Genomic DNA, 19749 nt, shown 5'->3' with positions numbered 1-19749 from the left:
AAACACTCACTCACTCACTCACTCATCTTCTCCCGCTTTATCTGTTCCCGGGTCGCGGGGGCAGCAGCCTCAGCAGGGATGCCCAGACTTCCCTCACCCCAGACACTTCCTCCAGCTCTTCCGGGGGGAGCCCGAGGCGTTCCCAGGCCAGCCGAGAGACATAGTCTCTCCAGCGTGTCCTGGGTCTTCCCCGGGGTCTCCTCCCGGTGGGACATGCCTGGAACACCTCCCTAGGGAGGCGTCCAGGAGGCATCCGGTACAGATGCCCAAGCCACCTCAGCTGACTCCTCTCAATGTGAAGGAGCAGCGGCTCCGAGCTCCTCCCGTGTGACCGAACTCCTCACCCTATCTCTAAGGGAGCGTCCAGCCACCTTGCGGAGGAAACTCATCTCTAAGGGAGGAAACTGATCTCTAAGGGAGCGTCCAGCCGCCCTGCGGAGGAAACTGATCTCTAAGGGAGCGTCCAGCCACCCTGCGGAGGAAACTCATCTCGGCCGCTTGTATCCGCGATCTTGTCCTTTCGGTCACTACCCAAAGTTCATGACCATAGGTGAGGGTAGGGGCGTAGATTGACCGGTAAATCGAGAGCTTCGCCTTTCGACTCAGCTCCCTCTTCACCACGACGGTTCAGTACATCGACCGCATTACTGCGGACGCTGCACCGATCCGTCTGTCAATCTCACGCTCCATTGTTCCCTCACTCGTGAACAAGATCCCGAGATACTTGAACTCCTCCACCTGAGGCAGGACTTCTCCACCCACCCGGAGAAGGCATGCCACCCTTTTCCGGTCGAGAACCATGGCCTCGGTCTTGGAGGTGCTGATTCTCATCCCTGCCGCGTCGCACTCGGCCGCAAACCGCCCCAGCACATGCTGGAGGTCCCGGTCTGATGAAGCCAACAGGACAACATCATCTGCAAAAAGCAGAGATGAAATCCTGAGGTTCCCAAACCGGATCCCCTCCGGCCCCTGGCTGCGCCTAGAAATCCTGTCCATAAAAATTATGAACAGGACCGGTGACAAAGGGCAGCCCTGCCGGAGTCCAACATGCACTGGGAACAAGTCTGACTTACTGCCGGCAATGCGAACCAGACTCCTGCTTCGATCATACAGAGACCGGACAGCCCTTAGTAGAGGGCCCCGGACTCCATACTCACTCAGCACCCCCCACAGAATGGCACGAGGGACACGGTCAAATGCCTTCTCCAGATCCACAAAGCACATGTAGACTGGTTGGGCAAATTCCCATGAACCCTCGAGCACCCTGTGGAGGGTATAGAGCTGGTCCAGTGTTCCACGACCGGGACGAAAACCGCATTGTTCCTCCTGAATCCGAGGTTCGACTATCGGCCGTAATCTCCTCTCCAGTACCCTGGTGTAGACTTTCCCCGGGAGGCTGAGAAGTGTGATCCCCCTGTAGTTGGAACACACTCTCCGGTCCCCCTTTTTAAACAGAGGGACCACCACCCCGGTTTGCCACTCCAGCGGTACTGTCCCCTTCCTCCATGCAATGTCGCAGAGGCGTGTCAACCAAGACAGCCCTACGACATCCAGAGACTTGAGGTACTCAGGGCGAATCTCATCCACCCCCGGTGCCCGGCCACCGAGGAGCTTACGAACCACCTCGGTGACCTTGGCTTGGGTGATGGATGAGCACGCCTCCGAGCCCCAACCCTCTGCTTCCTCAGTGGAAGGCATGTCAGTCGGGTTAAGGAGATCCTCAAAGTATTCCTTCCACCGTCCGACAATGTCCCCAGTCGAGGTCAACAGCTCCCCACCAGCACCATAAATGGTGCCGGCAGAGTACTGCTTCCCCCTTCTGAGGCGCCGAACGGTCCTCCAGAATTTCCTCGAGGCCGACCGAAAGTCCTCCTCCATGGCCTCCCTGAACTCCTCCCAAACCCGAGTTTTTGCCTCCAAGACTGCCCGAGCCGCGGCCCGCTTGGCCTGCCGGTACCTATCTACTGCGTCAGGAGTCCCACCGGCCAACATAGCCCGGTAGGACTCCTTCTTCAGTCTGACGGCATCCTGTACTTCCGGTGTCCACCACCGGGTTCTAGGATTGCCGCCACGACAGGCACCGGAGACCTTGCGTCCACAGCTTCGAGCCGCCGCGTTGACAATGGAGGCAGAGAACATGGTCCACTCGGACTCGATGTCCCCCGCCTCCCCCGGGATCCGAGAGAAGCTCTCCCGGAGGTGGGAGTTGAAGATGTCCCTGACAGAGGGCTCGGCCAGACGTTCCCAACAGACCCTCACAATCCGTTTGGGTCTGCCCGGTCTGTCCAACCTCTCCCTCCGCCAGCGCATCCAACTCACCACCAGGTGGTGATCAGTTGACAGCTCAGCCCCTCTTCACCCGAGTGTCCAAGACATGCGGCCGAAGGTCAGCTGAAACGACAACAAAGTCGATCATTGACCTCCGGCCTAGGGTGTCCTGGTGCCACGTGCACTGATGGACACCCTTATGCCTGAACATGGTGTTCGTGATGGACAAACTGTGACTCGCACAGAAGTCCAACAACAAAACACCGCTCGGGTTCAGATCGGGGAGGCCGTTCCTCCCAATCACGCCTCTCCAGGTATCACTGTCATTGCCCACGTGAGCGTTGAAGTCCCCCAGTAGAACAATGGAGTCCCCAGTTGGAGCACTATCAAGTACTCCTCCCAGGGACTCCAAGAAGGCCGGGTACTCCCCACTGCTGTTCGGGCCGTAGGCACAAACAACAGTGAGAGACCTTTTCCCGACCCGAAGGCGCAAGGAAGCGACCCTCTCGTTCACCGGGGTGAACTCCAACACATGGCGGCTGAGCTGGGGGGCTATAACCAAGCCCACACCAGCCCGCCGCCTCTCACCCTGGGCAACTCCAGAGTAGTGGAGGGTCCAGCCCCCTTCAAGGAGCTGGGTTCCAGAGCCCAAGCTATGTGTGGAGGTGAGCCCGACTATCTCTAGCCGGTATCTCTCAACCTCACGCACAAGCTCCGGCTCCTTCCCCCCCAGCGAGGTGACATTCCATGTCCCCACTGTGAGGGTTTTGGTCCAGGGATTGGGTCGTCGAGGCACCCCGCCACGACTGCTACCCAACCCTGCGTAAACACATTCATTAATATAGTAGATGATTCAGATCATTAGTCCAATAAAGGCAAAAAAATCCAAAAAAAGGTCCCCAAATGAGGTCAAAGTCTCTGGGGTAGTGTATTTTGAAGGATCAAATACTCAACATCCCATATTATCAATTTTACATCGTGCAAGAAATGATGGGCGTGGCAATTAAACTTTGAAAATGGAACCACAAAGTATCATTTCTGGGCGGGTATCAAGGACCGGCAGAACACCGGCACTCACCTAGATACACATCTGTTCTGATTAATGGCCCATTGCTTCTCATTATTAGCTGAAAGTGGCCCCAAAACAATGAGACGGCTGGGGGAAGGTGGTGTGAGAGGAACTACAGAGGGGGGTGGAGAGAGCAGGGCAGCCCCCCCCCCCCTAAACGCAGAACAGAGCTGGGCGTAAGGACCTCATCTTCCAACGGGGGCCACGTTTCTTCGTTAGCACATGTGCGTAATGGATGCGCTGCCGTGAGGAGGAGGGGAGAAAAGAGATCTGAATGGTGAGTAATCTGGCCGTGCAATGATTGGCAGCACCAGAAATCTGACCAATCAGAAGAGTGCAGGCAGGCTCTTGCAGAGATTTCAACTTTTCATCCAAAAGACTTCACAAATCAGGAGCAAGAGAAGAAAAAAGGCAAAACACGAGGAAACTCGTGCTTCACTTGAAGGTGGGGATGTTGTTGGAATAAAACTTTGTAGCACAAACACCTGAAACACCAGGAATCTGTCTCCATCTCTGTCTGGACTGGAGATTTTAGTTTCTCCAGCCCTGATGAACATTTATTAACACCTTGTTTTTTTTCCTTTTGTTTCCTTTTTTTTCTCTTTCTATTCTATTTCTCTCTCTCTAACGCCTTGTTAACGGCCTCTGCATTCACCTCTGTTGAAAAAGAGTGGTCACATGACCAGTTGGCCGTATTTAAGCTACAAACTTTAGCCAATATAAAATAAATTTGCTATAGTTTTATATCAATTTATATTGTGAAGAAGTTTGACTATTTTTAATAAGATAAATGTGCATCTATGAAAGCCAGACGTGCGTGTTTAGTTCTGATTTCTGACCTGCGAGACCTGCTTTCAGTTTTTGTGGGGGATTGAGTTTCTTTTGATGCGTAATTGATCGCTATTTGTGACTTGGGCCCCAATTTGGTCAGGGAGAGAGAATCTGGTCGGGGGGCGGATGTCCAGCGGATCCTCGGCATCGTCGTCAGAGAGATTCATCCCCCAGAAACCGTCATACAGGAAGCATGTCGGGGTCGGGGGGGCTGCGGTCCAACCCACCTGTCACCAAAGAGGGTCGGCACCTCACAATCCCCGACGTCCGCAGACCTCGTCCCCCCGGGGCCCCGGTACGAACCCCTACACTGACGACGTTATTACAGCAAAAGCTTTTCATCATTTAGAAACGAAACAGGTCGGATTGTCGTCGTCTCCAGCTTCCAGCTTCCCCAGATGTCGTTCACCGGAGACTCTCACCGGCCAGAGCCTTGCTCAAGGGCAGCTCGACAAAAGGTTTTGAGAGGATGATAAATTATACATATTTCCCCGACTTCAAACAGAGCGGAGGCCCTGCTCTGCATGCAGCCTGGACCTCCGGGGGGGCCCTGGCCTCCTCCATGATGATCACTCACTCAGCTCCGTCCAGCGGCGGCTCCGAGACCCGGAGACCCGGAGACTCGGAGACTCGGAGACCCGGAGACCCGGAGACCCGGAGACTCGCTCCTCCGCCGGCTCCGTCGTAGGTTTCATGATTATTCTTGTCCTTGCTCGTCAGACGCTCTTTAAGGTCTGATTTCAGAAGTAAAGAAACGCCGGGGAGAAAGCAGCGGCTCCTGTGACGAGAGGAGGATGACAGGTTTGTTATGGAGCAACACTGCCCTCCTCTGGCCGCCCCTGGTCGTCACCTCCAGCCTCGCCAACACCCTTTTTTTATTAATTTTTAAAAAAAATTTTTATTTGTATTCATGTATTTACTTGACAGGGACAATGCAGTAAAACATAGATTTTTTTTAAACAAAACTTTATTGAAAATATACAAACTCTCAAAGATATATATATATTTTAGACGAACTACCGTAGATAAAAAGTATATAGTTAGTGAGTAAAGCTGTTTATGTTTATCTTCGTTGTCTAAAGTTACAGGTTGGTCACGGGTTTCCTACCTGCAGAAAAAACTAAACTTTATTGAAAATATACAAACTCTCAAAGAGGATAATGGACAAATATCCATTTAAATGCAATAGGAAAAGAAAGGAAAATAAAAAATGGGGATTCTTGTAAGGAATACAAAAAAACAAACAAGGCGCTCTAAGAATTAAAAGGTGGATATGAATAACAAAATAAATTAAGCATTCAAATTCACATAATGGAGCATAGAAAAGGAGAGGAATTATTAAATTAGAATAACAAATTAAAGCTGCAAGCAGCGATGAACGGTCCTCCACCCTTGTGCACATTCAAGCTGCAGTGGAAGGCTGTATGACTTGCATGTAGATTCTTCAGGCCTGGACATTTAGCAGATGACACCACCCACGACTCTCTATGTCAAACCATTCAAAAGTTATGATAGAATCAGATATGGACCAATCAGATGAAGGGGGGCGCGCTTTTTGGCATCTATCGTCGCCACGGTAACGCTTTTAACTGAGAAAAGTAATGCGTGTCGTTGCAGGATGGAGACGCGCATTTTGATGTATAACACCTGGGTCCAAGTTACGGTTCGGGCAAAGAAACGGCCGAAGAAATGGCATAAATTGCGGCAAAATTACACAATTAATTCAAAATGGCCAACTTCCTGTTCGGTTTCGGCCATGGCGCCAAGAGACGTTTTTTTAAGTTGCGCCATGATACAGGAGTTTACCGATTTACGTGCATGTACGTCAAACCGTATTGTGGGGCTTGAGGCACAAAGTTTTCTAGGGGGCGCTGTTGAGCCATTTTACCACGCCCATTAATGCAAACCATTAAATATCAAATTAGGCCTGGCTTGCTGCAAAATTTGGTGACTTTTGGGGCACGTTTAGGGGGAAAAAAGGCCCTCATTTTGTCGGAAGAAGGAAAAAGAAAACGAAAAAAAAAAAAGTTCCTACAGATACAACAGGGCCTTCGCGATGTAAGTGCTCGGGCCCTAATAACACATTTTATTTGCTTAGCGCTTTCAAAAACACAAGACAAGTGTAACAGGACACAATTGCACATTAAAAGCAGGTCTGAACAGGTGGGATTTGAGGAGTGATTCAAATATGGGTAGGTCTGTACAGTCACGGGTGTGTTTGAGGAGAGTCCCAGAGGGTGAGAGCAGGTATGGAGAAGGTTCTGTCGCCTCAGGTCTGGTACTTAAAATAATTTAAAATAAATAAAAACATGGTTTGAGGTATATAAATTATCAGTGAATCTTGAAAAAACAAACTTCATGATATTTAGTAACAGAAGGAGAGACACGGACACTTCAATTAATATAGATGGTATTGAAATGAATAGAGTAAGGGAAACCAAGTTTTTAGGTGTCATGTCACGTGTCATCAAAAACAATTGCTCTGTTACACAAAGTAAAGGATTCATTGGACAACAAAGCATTGTACATTTTATATAACACTATGACTGTTCCATATCTGACCTACTGTGTTGAAGTTTGGGGAAACGCCTGTAAAACATTTATATTCAGTCAGTTTTCATTTTGCAAAAAAGAGCCATAAGAATAATCAGTAGAAAACGATATAGAGATCCAACAAATCCATTATTCCTTCAGTTAAAATTGTTGAAATTTCATGAATAAGTAGACTAAAGTATTCTGCAAATTATGTTTAAAGCTCATAAAAAAAACTTTACCAATCAACATTCAGAAAAGATTTGAAAAGAGAGGAAGCAATTATAACTTAAAAGGAACAGAGATTTAAAAAAAAAACAAGATTCAGGACAAAATTAATGGAACGTTGTGTTTCTGTGAAATAAATCAGTTTATGGAACAATCTGAATAAAGAAAACAAAGAATCCAAATCAAACATTACATTCAAAAGAACAATTAAAGCCTGTATGTTAAGTAAATATAATAAAATATGTTAGACATACCCATAGCCAGTGGTAACTTTATTTTATTTTAGTTTTTTATTTACTTAGTTGTTTTTTAAATTTTTAATTTATGTTATTTGTGAATTTATTTCTTGGAAAAAGGGGCAGATTAGATAAGATTCTTCTTCTTTCTGCTCCCTATTCATTCACAATTTATGAACATTTGTGTTTGTATTTGTATTGAATTGTTTTATTTTTTGAATTAAATAAAGAATAAAATGAAAGAATACTTGTTTCTGCGGCTGGAGACGGGAGGTTGGCATCAGAAGGGCGGAGGCTGCAGGAAGGAATGTGGCGATGAACGGGTTGGTGAGGTTCACTGACGCAGGGAGACAATCTTCTCATCTCTCCTGGCACTACTCCAGCTAAAAGCAGCGCTTTCGCTCAACATTCACACCATTATTGCATATGAGGGGATATTTTTAAATGTTTATATTTTATGTTTTATATAAACCTTAGTGACACCCTTTTCTCTTTATCCATCGTCGAAAATCGTACATCTTTTTTCGTAAGCCAGCAGGAAGGAATGTGATTGGTCAAAAGAAAGCCACAATGTCGGCTTACTTTGGCAGGTTGATGGGAGACAGTAATCCCGGAGAACATTAAAATTCAAATAACCATTTGTTCCAGGGGGGGGATTCAAAATTTAATTCTGGAGTTAGAACAAGTTAGAGAGACCAAACGTTACTTGTGCTAAATAGGTCATGTACAATGAACTAGACCAGTGTTTCCCAACCCTGGTCAAAAAAGGGTGAAAAGGCCAACAATTGAAACACCATGTTTCAAAGTTTATTTAGACGGGACAATGCATATTCATGAACACTACATTAAGCAGTGTAAATACACCGGGTTTAGCAGAAATGCTGTTTCCACCCGCAGTCCCCACAAACAACCAGACACACTCACACTCACACTCACACCTACGGGCAATTTAGAATGATCAATTTACCTAGCATGCATGTTTTTGGACTGTGGGAGGAAACTGGAGTACCCGGAGAGAACCCATTCAAGCACGGGGAGAACATGCAAACTCCACACAGAAAGACCCTGCTGGGCCTGGGAGTCGAACCGGGGACCTTCTTGCTGTGAGGCAACAGTGCTGGGCAGTTTGAACAGGTCAGGACATGTTCAGTCACACTGACCAGCTACTAAGCAGACTGAAGCTGCTAGGATTTTCTGTGTGTGTTTCCCATATCCTGTGTGTGTTTTTGAGGAAATGCCACACCCAAACACACACACACTCTTGTTGTAAATGAACCTGTATTAAAAAAGACTAAAGGGATCCCCCTCTCCAATCGGCTTGATTCTTTAATGGGGATCTGCCGCCTCGATCAGCAATCCTTCTTTCTGAGTCTAGCCCCTCAAACAATGTCCTCTGATATTTTACTGACAACATCTTCTCTGTTTTAGGCTGCAATATCTGCACATCTTCCAGAAATGGTAGTAGGATCTATACTTCTTTACCACAGACATTGATGGATGGATGGATGGACGGACGGACGGACGGACGGACGGACGGACGGACGGACGGACGGACGGACGGACGGACGGACGGACGGACGGACGGACGGACGGACGGATGATGGATGGATGGATGGATGGATGGATGGATGGATGGATGGATGATGGACGGACGGAAGGACGGACTGACGGATGGACTGATGATGGATGGATGGATGGATGGATGGATGGATGGATGATGGACGGACGGAAGGACGGATGGAAGGACGGACTGACGGATGGACTGATGATGGATGGATGGATGGATGGATGGATGGATGGATGATGGACGGACGGAAGGACGGATGGACTGATGATGGATGGATGGATGGATGGATGGATGGATGGATGGATGATGGACGGACGGAAGGACGGACTGACGGATGGACTGATGATGGATGGATGGATGGAAGTTTTTGAGTTGGTATTAAACACAAAGTAAAAGTTCTCAATGATGCAACAAGTTTTATTTTATAATAACAAGCCCCTGTGATAGTAAACCAGGTAAATGACAGTTAAAACAGAGACTCACATTGTAGATGTGAGTCTCTGTTTTACTTTAGGAACCTGGTGATGATGTTCGTCAAAGGAGGAGAAGTGGAAATTATTATTTTTCTTCAGAACCTTCTCTCTGAATTCAAACGCTCGTTTGCACAACCCTCATCGGTAATCATAAACAGATCCATTCTTCCATAAAGCTTTGAAAACCGAAAGTCGTAGAGACTGAACTAGATTCAGGAGTTACTTGGATCGTCTCTGTGACGCAGCAGAAACCTGGAAGCTACTTCTCTGTTTGGATTCATGACTGACGTGATGTGATGAAACAATGCTGAATGAACGATAATGATAATCTTTACAAACCAACAGACAACGACAATGACCAGACCAGGAAAGTTTGGACTCTAAATTACTAATGAATGTTTGTGGGATGGCAAAAAACAAGTTGAAGTTTTCATGGCAGGAAAACTCTGAAACGACAGCTACATGTGACTGATTTCAGACTCCAACGCGGTTGTGAATATTTTCTGCTTCTTGTCACTTCTTTGCCTGTGAGCTCCAGAAATGTCCCGCACGTGTCTGTTCTTACAACAACTCTGTCTGAAGATGCAGCGTAATGGATTTCCCTGAAACTGGGGGAACGAGTTCTGCTGCTGACGCCTGTCCTTCCTCCTCCTCCTCATCCGCCTCCTCCTCCTCTTCTGTCTCAGGTGCAGCTCTGACTCATTCCAGGATCAGTTGGGTCTCAGTTGGTTTCGTTCCGACTGGAGAATCTTCTCCTCCAACTCTTTGGACTGTTTTGAAGAAACTGTAAGTTTGTTTCTTTCACTCTTGAACTTTGTCTTCAGGAACTTTCCTGTTTGTTTCTGCTCCGTCATGTTAGGAAAAGATATTCACTGCAGACTTTGATCGTTCTCGTGTCTGAAAAATCTACACGATGGTTAGATGGCAATATTTATATTTTACTTTATTGATCAGCTGATGATTAATCATCAAACAATCGGACTGCTGTTTCCTCCTGAGCCTTTCAAAATAAAGTATGGTTCCTGGAAGAAGTGGTTGTTTGCTGCTTGTGTAACTGTTGTATAATGAGGCTGGGAAGGAGGGCGCTTGTCTCTGCAGGACAGCTTAACCTTTGAACTTCTTCACATTCTTCTTCTCCAGGACCTGCACGCCTCCAGGACCCTGAAGCGTGCAGGAAAGATTGCAGCAGATCCCTCCCACCCCGGACACAAACTGTTTCAGACTCTTCCCTCTTGCAGGAGGCTGCGGTCCATCAGGACCAAAACCTCACGCCACAAGAACAGTTTTTTCCCATCTGCAGTTGTCCTCGTCAACAAGGCCGCGATCCCTCCTCCCCCCCGACTACTACGGACTGCCCCCCCATCCCACTCTATGTTACATTAACGTAAATATTCCAACCCCGTAACATTTGTACAGACTCACATCCGACACTCTAAAAAACCCCATATTGTACATTTCTGTCTATATTGTTTATTTCTGTTTATACATTTTATCTGTCATCCGTCATCCTACGTCACTTTTTGTAAAGATTCATATCCGGCACTTTTTAATCCTCATATTGTACATTTCTGTTTATTTCTGTTATACATTTTACTTTATTCTATCTCTTAGTTTATCTCCATATATTTGTTTGCTTTTATATTTTTTTATTTTTATTTTTATTCTTACTGTATTGCACCAATCACCACAACAAATTCCTTGTGTGTGTTAACAAACTTGGCAATAAATCCCCTTTCTGATTCTGATTTACAAGAACCAGACTGACGTAGAGGCTGAGTCTCATTCAGGTTTTTCCAGATTTTCAACTCTGCTGATCAGCTGATCTCTGTCCAACACCAGTGATGTGTGTTTCCTCTGCAGGTGGAGGTGTGTGTGAGAGTTCATGTGGACGTGAATTCAGCAGAATGGACCAGTGTGAGGACGGAGAGGAGGGAGTCCCTCCCTCTAAAACCTCTCTGTGTGGGGAACATGAGAGTCGGAGCAAAGCTCAGAGGTGAGATGAGCATCTCTAACTGTCCCGGACTCTTCTGCATGTCACGAGGTCATGAATCACCAAACATCATTATTACAGGAATAAACCTGGACCTGGACCTGGACCTGTACCTGGACCTGGACCTAATCATGAACCCAGCTGTGTGTCCTTGAAGAGTGACCGGTCAAAGGATATTATTGAGAACTTTAAAGGAGGCCAACATTCTTCTTTAAAGAAGTGAGTGAATCAAAATACTGTCAGTATTTACAGTATGTTTAATGATTTTTAAATAGCCTGAATATTTTTATCTTGATAATGTAGTTTTAGTATAAACATCATTTGTTCATTTGAATTGTTTTTCTTCTATCAGGATCCACCAGAAAAGAGACTCTGTTGCAGATGAACCAAGCTGTTTGTCCTTGAAGAGTAACCAGTCAAATAACTTTATTATTGAGTTTAAAGGAGAACAACAGTCTTGTTCAGAGAGGTGAGATGTATTTAAATGTATTAAATTAATTTAAATCAGTCCTCGGGTTAGGAGATACCTAAATGTTTTACTCTTGAGTAGATCCATGTAGTCCTGGACCCCTGTGGTCCTCCATCACTGATGGTGATCTGAGCTTCCTCCTCATAGATCTTCGAGCAGAACTGGAGCTTGTAAATATGTGAATGAGCAGAGTTCTCATTGAGGTCACGTGTACGTTCTCAGTGGATCAGCAGGACTAGTAAACCTTCACCACCACAGCCAGTCCTCTGATGGACTGTCCTCATCCAAACAGGACTTCATGGACCTTCAGCTGGTGTTTGTCTCTGTGAAGACAGACATGATGTGAGCTAATTCTTCCTGGTTCCTACACAGAGTGGACAAGCAGAGCTCAGAGCCTCCCAGCGGTCCGTCTGTCCAGCAGCATCAGACCCAGCTGGACTCCATCTTTCAGGTCTGTACATGAACAACAACTGCTTCTCCACCTGTTCTGTTGATGTTTGTCTCCATGCTGGTCTCTGGAGACCAGTGGACTGTCAGTCTGTCCAACATGGGTCTGATGTTTGTCTCCATGCTGGTCTCTGGAGACCAGTGGACTGTCAGTCTGTCCAACATGGGTCTGATGTTTGTCTCCATGCTGGTCTCTGGGGACCAGTGGACTGTCAGTCTGTCCATCATGGGTCTGATGTTTGTCTCCATGCTGGTCTCTGGAGACCAGTGGACTGTCAGTCTGTCCAACATGGACCTGATGTTTGTCTCCGTGGTTTCAGTCTGATTGTGTCCTTCATGTGATCTTCTGTTCCAGCTGCTGGAGGACAACATTGTCATGTTTGTGAAGAATGAGCTGAAGAAGATCCAGAAGACTCTGAGTCCAGATTACCCAGAATCCCTTGAGCATCTGTTGCAGGGTGAGGATGAAGAGCAGAGGAGCAATAGAGAGGCGTTTGTGAAGATCACAGTGAACTTCCTGAGGAGAATGAAGCAGGAGAAGCTGGCTGAGCGTCTGCAGAGCAGTAGGTGGATTTTTCAGAATATTTTAGCTGCTGAATAAAGGATCCAGAATGCCTCAGGAGATGAACAAAATTCACACATCAGCCCCAACATTAAAACCACTGAAAGTATGAGTGAAGAGCTCTGCTCATCTTGTTCCAACATTGTTCTGCTGGACTCAAATCTGCATTTTTTATCCATATGAAAGTTATTTTGACTGAATGATGACACCCACCTTAACATTTCTGCAGTCCAGTGGCCTCCACAGGTGAAGTCTCTGGTCACACCTTGCTTAGGAAGGTGTCTAAGAACACGACTAAGAATCTGAGGTGTTCGTTTATCCTCCAGACTTCTGAGATACAAACCTGATGTGATCTGACAGCAACTGTGGGGACCAATACCACTCCAAGTCTTAAACCTGGACATTATACTTCAACCCACAAACCCACAACCCATCAGGGCTCTGCTAACATCCTGGTATTAGAAACTCCAGGACACCCAGATGTTATTGTCACTTCCACGTCCTGAATGTTCAGAGGTGTTTGAAAAGTGATCTACTCATTATTGGACAGCTCATCGTAAAGTTACCGCTGATCAGTGGATGTTCAGATCCTGATTGTTTTTCGAAGAATGAAGTTGTTGAGTGAACTTCATAAAACACTAAATCTCTTTCTTTACTTTCTTTCATTAAGGTGCGTTTGTTGCAGTGTATCAAACACATTTGAAGTCTAAGCTGAGGAAGAAGTACCAGTGTGTGTTTGAGGGGATTGTTAAAGCAGGAAACCCAACCCTACTGAAGCAGATCTACACGGAGCTCTACATCAGAGAGGGAGGGACTGGAGAGGTCAACAAAGAACATGAAGTCAGACAGATTGAAGCAGCATCCAGGAAACCAGACAGAGCAGAAACAACCATCAGACAGGAAGACATCTTTAAACTCCCACCTGGAAGAGATGAACCAATCAGAACGGTGATGACGAAGGGAGTGGCCGGCATCGGGAAAACAGTCCTAACACAGAAGTTCAGTCTGGACTGGGCTGAAGGCAGAACCAACCAGGACATCCAGTTACTGCTTCCATTCACCTTCAGAGAGCTGAATGTGCTGAGAGAGGAGAAGTTCAGCTTGGTGGAACTTGTTCATCACTTCTTCAATGAAACCAAAGAAATCTGCAGCTTTGAAGAGTTCCAGGTCGTGTTCATCTTTGACGGTCTGGATGAGAGTCGACTTCCTCTGGACTTCCACAACAATGAGGACCTGACTGATGTTACAGAGTCCACCTCAGTGGATGTGCTGCTGACAAACCTCATCAGGGGGAACCTGCTTCCTTCTGCTCGTCTCTGGATCACCACACGACCCGCAGCAGCCAATCAGATTCCTTCTGAGTGTGTTTCTATGGTGACAGAGGTCAGAGGCTTCACTGACCCACAGAAGGAGGATTACTTCAGGAAGAGGTTCAGAGATAACAAGCAGACCAGCAAGATCATCTCCCACATCAAGACATCCCGGTGCCTCCACATCATGTGCCACATCCCAGTCTTCTGCTGGATCACTGCTACGGTCCTGGAGAAAGTCCTGGAAACCAGAGAGGTAGGGGGGCTGCCCAAGACCCTGACTCAGATGTACATCCACTTCCTGGTGGTCCAGGCCAAACTGAAGAAGGTCAAGTATGATGGAGGAGCTGAGACAGATCCACACTGGAGTCCAGAGAGCAGGAAGATGGTGGAGTCTCTGGGAAAACTGGCTTTTGAGCAGCTGCAGAAAGGAAACCTGATCTTCTATGAATCAGACCTGAGAGAGTGTGTCATCGATGTCAGAGAGGCTTCAGTGTACTCAGGAGTGTTCACCCAGATCTTTAGAGAGGAGAGCAGCCTGTACCAGGACCAGGTATTCTGCTTCGTCCATCTGAGTGTCCAGGAGTTTCTGGCTGCTCTTCATGTCCATCAGACCTTCATCAAGTCTGGAGTCAACCTGCTGGATAAACAAAAAAACACCTTCTGGTGGTTTAAAACAAAAGCAGAGACTCACCTCTATCAGAGTGCTGTGGACAAGGCCTTACAAAGTCCAAATGGACACCTGGACTTGTTCCTCCGCTTCCTCCTGGGTCTTTCGCTGGGGACCAATCAGACTCTCCTACGAGGTCTGATGACATCAAACCAAAGAACTTCACAGACCAATCAAAACCTCCTACAAAGTCTGCAGGAACCAAAACAAAGAAGTTCAGATAACAATCAGGAAACGATCAAATACATCAAGAAGAAGATCAGTGAGGACCTGTCTGGAGAGAGAAGCATCAACCTGTTCCACTGTCTGAATGAACTGAATGATGCTTCTCTAGTGGAGGAGGTCCAACTGTCCCTGAGGTTAGGACTTATCTCCACAGGGAAACTGTCGCCTGCTCAGTGGTCGGCTCTGGGCTTCATCTTACTGTCATCAGGAGATCTGGAGGTGTTTGACCTTACGAAATACTCAGCTTCAGAGGAGGTTCTATGGAGGCTGCTGCCGGTGGTCAAAGCCTCCAAGAAGGTTGTGTAAGTACCAACAGACACATCTCTTTAAGTACAATCCAATGTGTTCATGGAGAACATCAGTTAATTTCACTGTTTAACTGAGTTCAGGTTCATGTACGAACATTTCTCATCAATAATTCATCTCAGGAAACTTTACATGAAGCAACACTTAATGATTAATAGTTCAGTTTTTCAGTATTCACTTAAAGTTCTGTTATTTATTTCTTGACAGAATCCATTTTTAAATAACTTAATCATCTCCTCTGCAGGTTGAGTGTCTGTAACCTCTCAGAGGACATCTGTGCAGATCTGTCCTCAGTCCTCAGCTGTCAGTCCTCCAGTCTGACAGAACTGGACCTGAGCAACAACAACCTGCAGGATTCAGGACTGAAGAAGCTGTGTCCTGGACTGGAGAGTCCACACTGTAAACTGGAGTCTCTCAGGTAAGAAACTGTTTACCGTTAGACCTGTGGTTTATGTTAAAGGGACGTTTAGGGACGTCATTTTTTTTTTTTCTTCTTCCGGCTGTCTGTGAAGGCGGACGCTTTTCTGCTCCCTCTCCCTCCCTATCTGCCCTGCTGCTGCTTTTGTCTTGTCTTGTCTTAGAGCCTCTCTTTTTCACATCCTCCGAAACTCTCTACAATCATGGAATTGGTGAATTGGTCTCTCAGCACAATTGACCAAATTTTTGCGACAAGAAGTCAGGGGACAAGGGAGCCCTCCTGCCCTGACGGGACATTTTTTGCCGGGTACATGATGGACTCCTGGAAGCATTGGAGGATCATGTGTCTCTATTCTGTCGGTCGAGGATGTTGAAGATGCCTACATAATTGGATTAATGATTACAGGATTTCTGCTTTTTGGAGCTGGCGGTTTCCTGGCATATCGACTAATTCGTAAGTCGTCGACAGCTGTTCTGGCCCTCTCAGTGCTGCCTGACGTGGCTAGAGGGATAAGCTGTGCGACCAACACTCAGACTTTAATGTTGGGGGAGCTAAATCGCAGGCTAGCAGCGGTTTTTGAACTCATTGGCAAGATGGAAAAGACCTTGGAGAAGTTGGAAGCTCGGCTTGGCGGGAATTGACCACAAATTCGTCTGATTGGAGTCGCCATTGATGAACCAGAGACTTGAGGCAGATGGAAAATTACTGGAATCTGCCTGTCCTAAAACAATTGTTGATTCTACAATCTGACCTTGACAGAGCAGCTTGGCCGGCCGCTCCAGTCACTATCTCCTTGGAGGAATGAATAACAAGATGCTCTGCCCCCATTAGCCCTCCCCTTCCCAGGACATCTGTGGACCTGAATCAGAACAGTACCGGGCCGTCTGATAACACAGACCTTGGCCCCCCCACACACACACACCCACATGCAAGTCTTTGTGATGATGTTGTTATGTTGCTTTATGTGCTGGGGTGTTTTTTGCACCTTGACACTGCGTATTTATACACAGTGTGAAGATGCCTTTGTTCCCTCCTCTATCCCAGTGTCATCCTTGGAAAACAGGCGCATTATAACATCTATGTCCCCGACAGTGTATCCAAAGTCAAATGCCCTGTTTGATGTATTCAAACCCTGTCATTAAAGTCTGATTCTGATTTAGGATTAGAATTCTTTTGTTGTGTGTCTGCAGGCTGTCAGGCTGTCTGATCTCAGAGGAAGGTGGTGCTTCTCTGGTCTCAGCTCTGACCTCCAATCCCTCCCACCTGAGAGAGCTGGACCTGAGCTACAACCATCCAGGAGAGTCAGCAGTGCAGCTTTTGTCTGCTGGACTGGAGGATCCCCGTTGGAGGCTGGACACTCTCAGGTACGGGACACAGCTGCTGCAGAGACACACGGTGTCTGATAGATGAGAACGTCTCTGTCCTTTACTAACATTCTGTCACATTCAGAACAGCGTGAAGAACTTTATGTGTTTCAGCATCAATCATCTGAACTCCACCATAACTGAGATCGAACTTACTGACGGAGCACACAGATTCCTGCCTCTGTAGTCCTGATGTTGGTCATTACTGCTCATCATCTTTGTCCCAAACTAAAAACACTCAACCCCAAATGATCCCAGCTGAGATCAGAAGAACTTTCATCTTCAGGATGTTTTTCAGATTAGTTGGTCTCTGACATTGATCACCTCTTCATCAGTGTGCGAGAGCCATGTAATGTCCATGTTTGCTGAAAGAGACTGTGCTGGTCTGACCCCCCTCCTCCTTTCAGGGTGGAGCCTTCTGGACGACGATGGTTGACACCAGGTCTGAGGAAGTGTAAGTGTGTTTTTATTTCATTCACACATTCAACTATCTTCACTCGTTCATGAGTCCATCAATGATCAATGACAGATCAATAATAACTGCAGCTGGGTTGTTTGTTCTCTCCATCAGATTCTTGTCAACTCACCATCGACACAAACACAGTCAACAACAACATCAAACTGTTTGACAACAACAGGAAGATGACACGTGTGAAGGAGGATCAGTCATATCCTGATTATCCAGACAGGTTTGATGGCTGTCCTCAGCTGCTGTGTAGAGAAGTTCTGACGGGTCGCTGTTACTGGGAGGTCCAGTGGAGAGGAGGAGTTTCTGTATCAGTGAGTTACAGAAGAATCAGCAGGAAAGGAGGATCTATAGACTGTGTGTTTGGGAGGAACAATCATTCCTGGAGTCTGGAATTTTCTAGTGGTTCTGGTCAGTACTCTGTCAGTCACAATAACATAGGAACACATTCCTCCTCCTCTTCCTCAGTCTCTGACAGAGTAGCAGTGTACGTGGACGTTCCTGCTGGAACTCTGTCCTTCTACAGTGTCTCCTCTGACAGACTGATCCTCCTCCACACCTCCAACACCACATTCACTGAACCTCTCTATCCTGGGTTCTGGTTTGGTAATGGTTCTTCAGTCTCTCTGTGTTGAGTATCAAGAGTCTCCTGTCAGAGAAACTGTTGGACAGAAAGTCCAGTATGTTTTGAATCTACTTCCTCCTCCAGTCCTTTAAAGATGGAAGCTGCGATTATTCCAGGATCCACATGTTCTTCTGTCTGTTTCAGAGGCCCCAGAACTGAACGTTGAGGAACTCCACATGTTATTTTTGTAAGCTCCAATTTTTAGTTAGCTAAAGACACAAAATAATCCCCGTCTTTTAGATAGGACACTGAATTAGGCAAGGGCTGTGCCAGAAAGTCCCACCCAGTTCTTCAACCGTTTTATCACGATATCATGGTAAAGCGTATTGAATGCAGCACTGAGATCCAGTAAGACCAAGACTGAAATGTTGCCACTATCCATATTGGAGTGGATGTCATCAAGGACCTTTACTAGAGCTGTCTCAGTGCTGTGTTGTGGCCGGAAACCTGACTGTAACCGTCATTTATTGTATGATTTAACAAAGAATATTGATATGGGCCTATCACTGTTCATAAGTGACCTGTATAGATGAATAAAGTGGTAAAGTGTTTGTATGTGAATTCTCACCAAGATGATTTAAATGATCCATACATTATTGAAGTGAGAAAAAATAAGTTTTGTGTCCTGAAGATGCCCTAGATTCCCAAACACAGCTTTAGTTTTAGTTAGCGACGCACCTGCTGTTTATCATAGCAAATGCCTGTTTTTCTGTGAGAAAGAGTCTGGTTCTCACGGGATTTTGGTCCCGTGGGAGCCGAAACTTGTTTTGAGAGCTTGCGGACAGGGGGGCGAATAGGTCTTTCCCCTCCCTCTCCGCAAGGTGCTGAGGGAAAGGTATAAAAGACAGGGATCCCGGAAGTATAGCCAGAGTCGGCCGTGGGTATTGGCAAAACGCCCGGCGTTGGGTTTTTCCTTGGCTTATTCAAAACCGGACTGCCTTGGCTCTCCAGTTCCGTGTCGAGGTAAGAAGGCCTGTTTAACCCTTTCACCTGTGTGTGATGATTGCAACTGTGTTGATTGCCGCTGTTTTGCGGGTGATAGCTTGTCGCGTCATCCTGGCAAACGAGTGATATTGTGTGTACTGCCGAGTTGTAGGGGGTAATTCGACACTTATCCTAGCAAACGGGTAGTTTTGTGGATGTCTTCTATGTAATGCTTGCCTTTTTGCTAATAAATGTATTCATATCTTATAGCAAAGGCGAGTGTGTGTGTGATTCATTTTGGGTACAGCCGACCCCTCTAGAACCTATTTGAGATTTCTCCCAAAACAATTATCTAGAACTCCTTCATATTCAGGGCCTTGTTGATTTTGACCTGTACTAAGATTATTTTTGTACATTTGTCAGTACAAAGAGAAAAACAACATCAAAGTTTGCTCTCTGCTCCTTGAGCTGAACCCGCCGAAATATCTGTAGAGCTGCCGTCCAACATTTCCAGCAGGATAAACCGTTTAACACTGTGGTAGCAGCAATCCATCCACTTGAAAGTGCCACTGGAGGGAATTGTAGACCATTTCCAACTAATGCTGGTACTGTATATAAAAATGGTCCTCCATAGTAGGCGCTTAAGGAGAGAAAGTAAAAACAAAAACTAAAACAAGCCTTTGTCTTATCTCTGTTCTAGAGTTATGGGCTCAAACCCGACCTCTAACAAACAACATACCTATACCCAGTAGCTGGTAAAAGTATTAGT

At 46.4% G+C, this 19749-nt stretch overlaps 1 protein-coding gene across 1 annotated transcript; it reads left to right on the top strand.

The window, feature by feature from the left end:
* The first annotated feature begins 9917 nt into the window (after window positions 1–9917).
* LOC133464620 (NACHT, LRR and PYD domains-containing protein 4-like) lies at window positions 9918–19453 on the top strand. Its single transcript, XM_061746704.1, has 12 exons — window positions 9918–9990; window positions 10345–10588; window positions 11065–11197; window positions 11276–11413; window positions 11547–11663; window positions 12036–12114; window positions 12466–12673; window positions 13343–15179; window positions 15428–15601; window positions 16792–16965; window positions 17373–17419; window positions 17537–19453. Exons 3-12 carry the CDS (start codon window positions 11109–11111, stop codon window positions 18064–18066), a joined length of 3393 nt encoding a protein of 1130 aa, XP_061602688.1. The 5' UTR covers window positions 9918–9990; window positions 10345–10588; window positions 11065–11108; the 3' UTR covers window positions 18067–19453.
* Window positions 19454–19749: the final 296 nt, after the last annotated feature.

Source organism: Cololabis saira, chromosome 2 (assembly GCF_033807715.1).
Source record: "Cololabis saira isolate AMF1-May2022 chromosome 2, fColSai1.1, whole genome shotgun sequence".
NCBI lineage: Eukaryota > Metazoa > Chordata > Actinopteri > Beloniformes > Belonidae > Cololabis > Cololabis saira.
Note: the sequence above shows the minus strand (reverse complement) of the source record. Positions and strands in the feature narration are given on the sequence as shown.

Coding starts and splice junctions, on each gene's coding strand:
- LOC133464620 (XM_061746704.1), top strand. CDS start 11,109: ATGGACCAGTGTGAGGACGGAGAGGAGGGAGTCCCTCCCTCTAAAACC. Junction 11,198..11,275: donor AGTCGGAGCAAAGCTCAGAG/GTGAGATGAGCA, acceptor TCATTATTACAG/GAATAAACCTGGACCTGGAC. Junction 12,115..12,465: donor AGCTGGACTCCATCTTTCAG/GTCTGTACATGA, acceptor CTTCTGTTCCAG/CTGCTGGAGGACAACATTGT.